Source organism: Diaphorina citri, unplaced genomic scaffold, assembly GCF_000475195.1.
Source record: "Diaphorina citri unplaced genomic scaffold, Diaci psyllid genome assembly version 1.1 scaffold61522, whole genome shotgun sequence".
Taxonomy (NCBI): Eukaryota; Metazoa; Arthropoda; class Insecta; order Hemiptera; family Psyllidae; genus Diaphorina; species Diaphorina citri.
This window is the reverse complement of record NW_007438792.1, coordinates 1-425: the sequence shown is the minus strand read 5'-3', so window position 1 is coordinate 425 and position 425 is coordinate 1. Positions and strand designations below refer to the sequence as shown.

The following is a 425-nucleotide window of genomic DNA, read 5'->3' as shown; positions in this document are numbered from 1 at the left end:
GGTTCAACGATGGTTTCTGAGGGTGTCACAACGTTTGTTTCAGTTTCAAGTCTGCTGTTTACTATAGTACTATTTCCCAAATAAGATGTGGTGAAATATGTGTACGTTGTAAAGTATGTGGTTGGTTCAGGCAGATCCCCTGCTAAGTTTGGGGTTGGAGTAGAAGTGGAATCAATAGACATTGTTGGTGTTGGTGTGATTTCCATTGTATTCAAATCAGTTATCTTGTTTACACTTGGAGTAATAATGTTTGATTGTGTTTCTTCTCGACTAGTAATCATCGTGCTTCCTTCCTTGTACAATGTTGTCCAGTAAGTAAACGTAGTATAGTATGTAATAGGAACATCTTCGTTTTCTAAATCCAATATATTTTCAGTGACCACAGTAGGCTGTACAGTTTCCGTAACAACGTTAGTCACTGTTTC

At 37.6% G+C, this 425-nt stretch overlaps 1 protein-coding gene across 1 annotated transcript; it reads right to left on the bottom strand.

Annotated features, from left to right (window-relative positions):
* Positions 1-4: 4 nt before the first annotated feature.
* On the bottom strand, positions 5-422 carry LOC108254370 (the record flags this gene model as incomplete). The annotated part of the gene is made up of 1 exon (XM_017449373.2): positions 5-422. A coding segment is annotated over one exon (418 nt), but the record flags the coding sequence as incomplete, so codon positions are not given.
* Between the last annotated feature and the right edge of the window lie 3 nt (positions 423-425).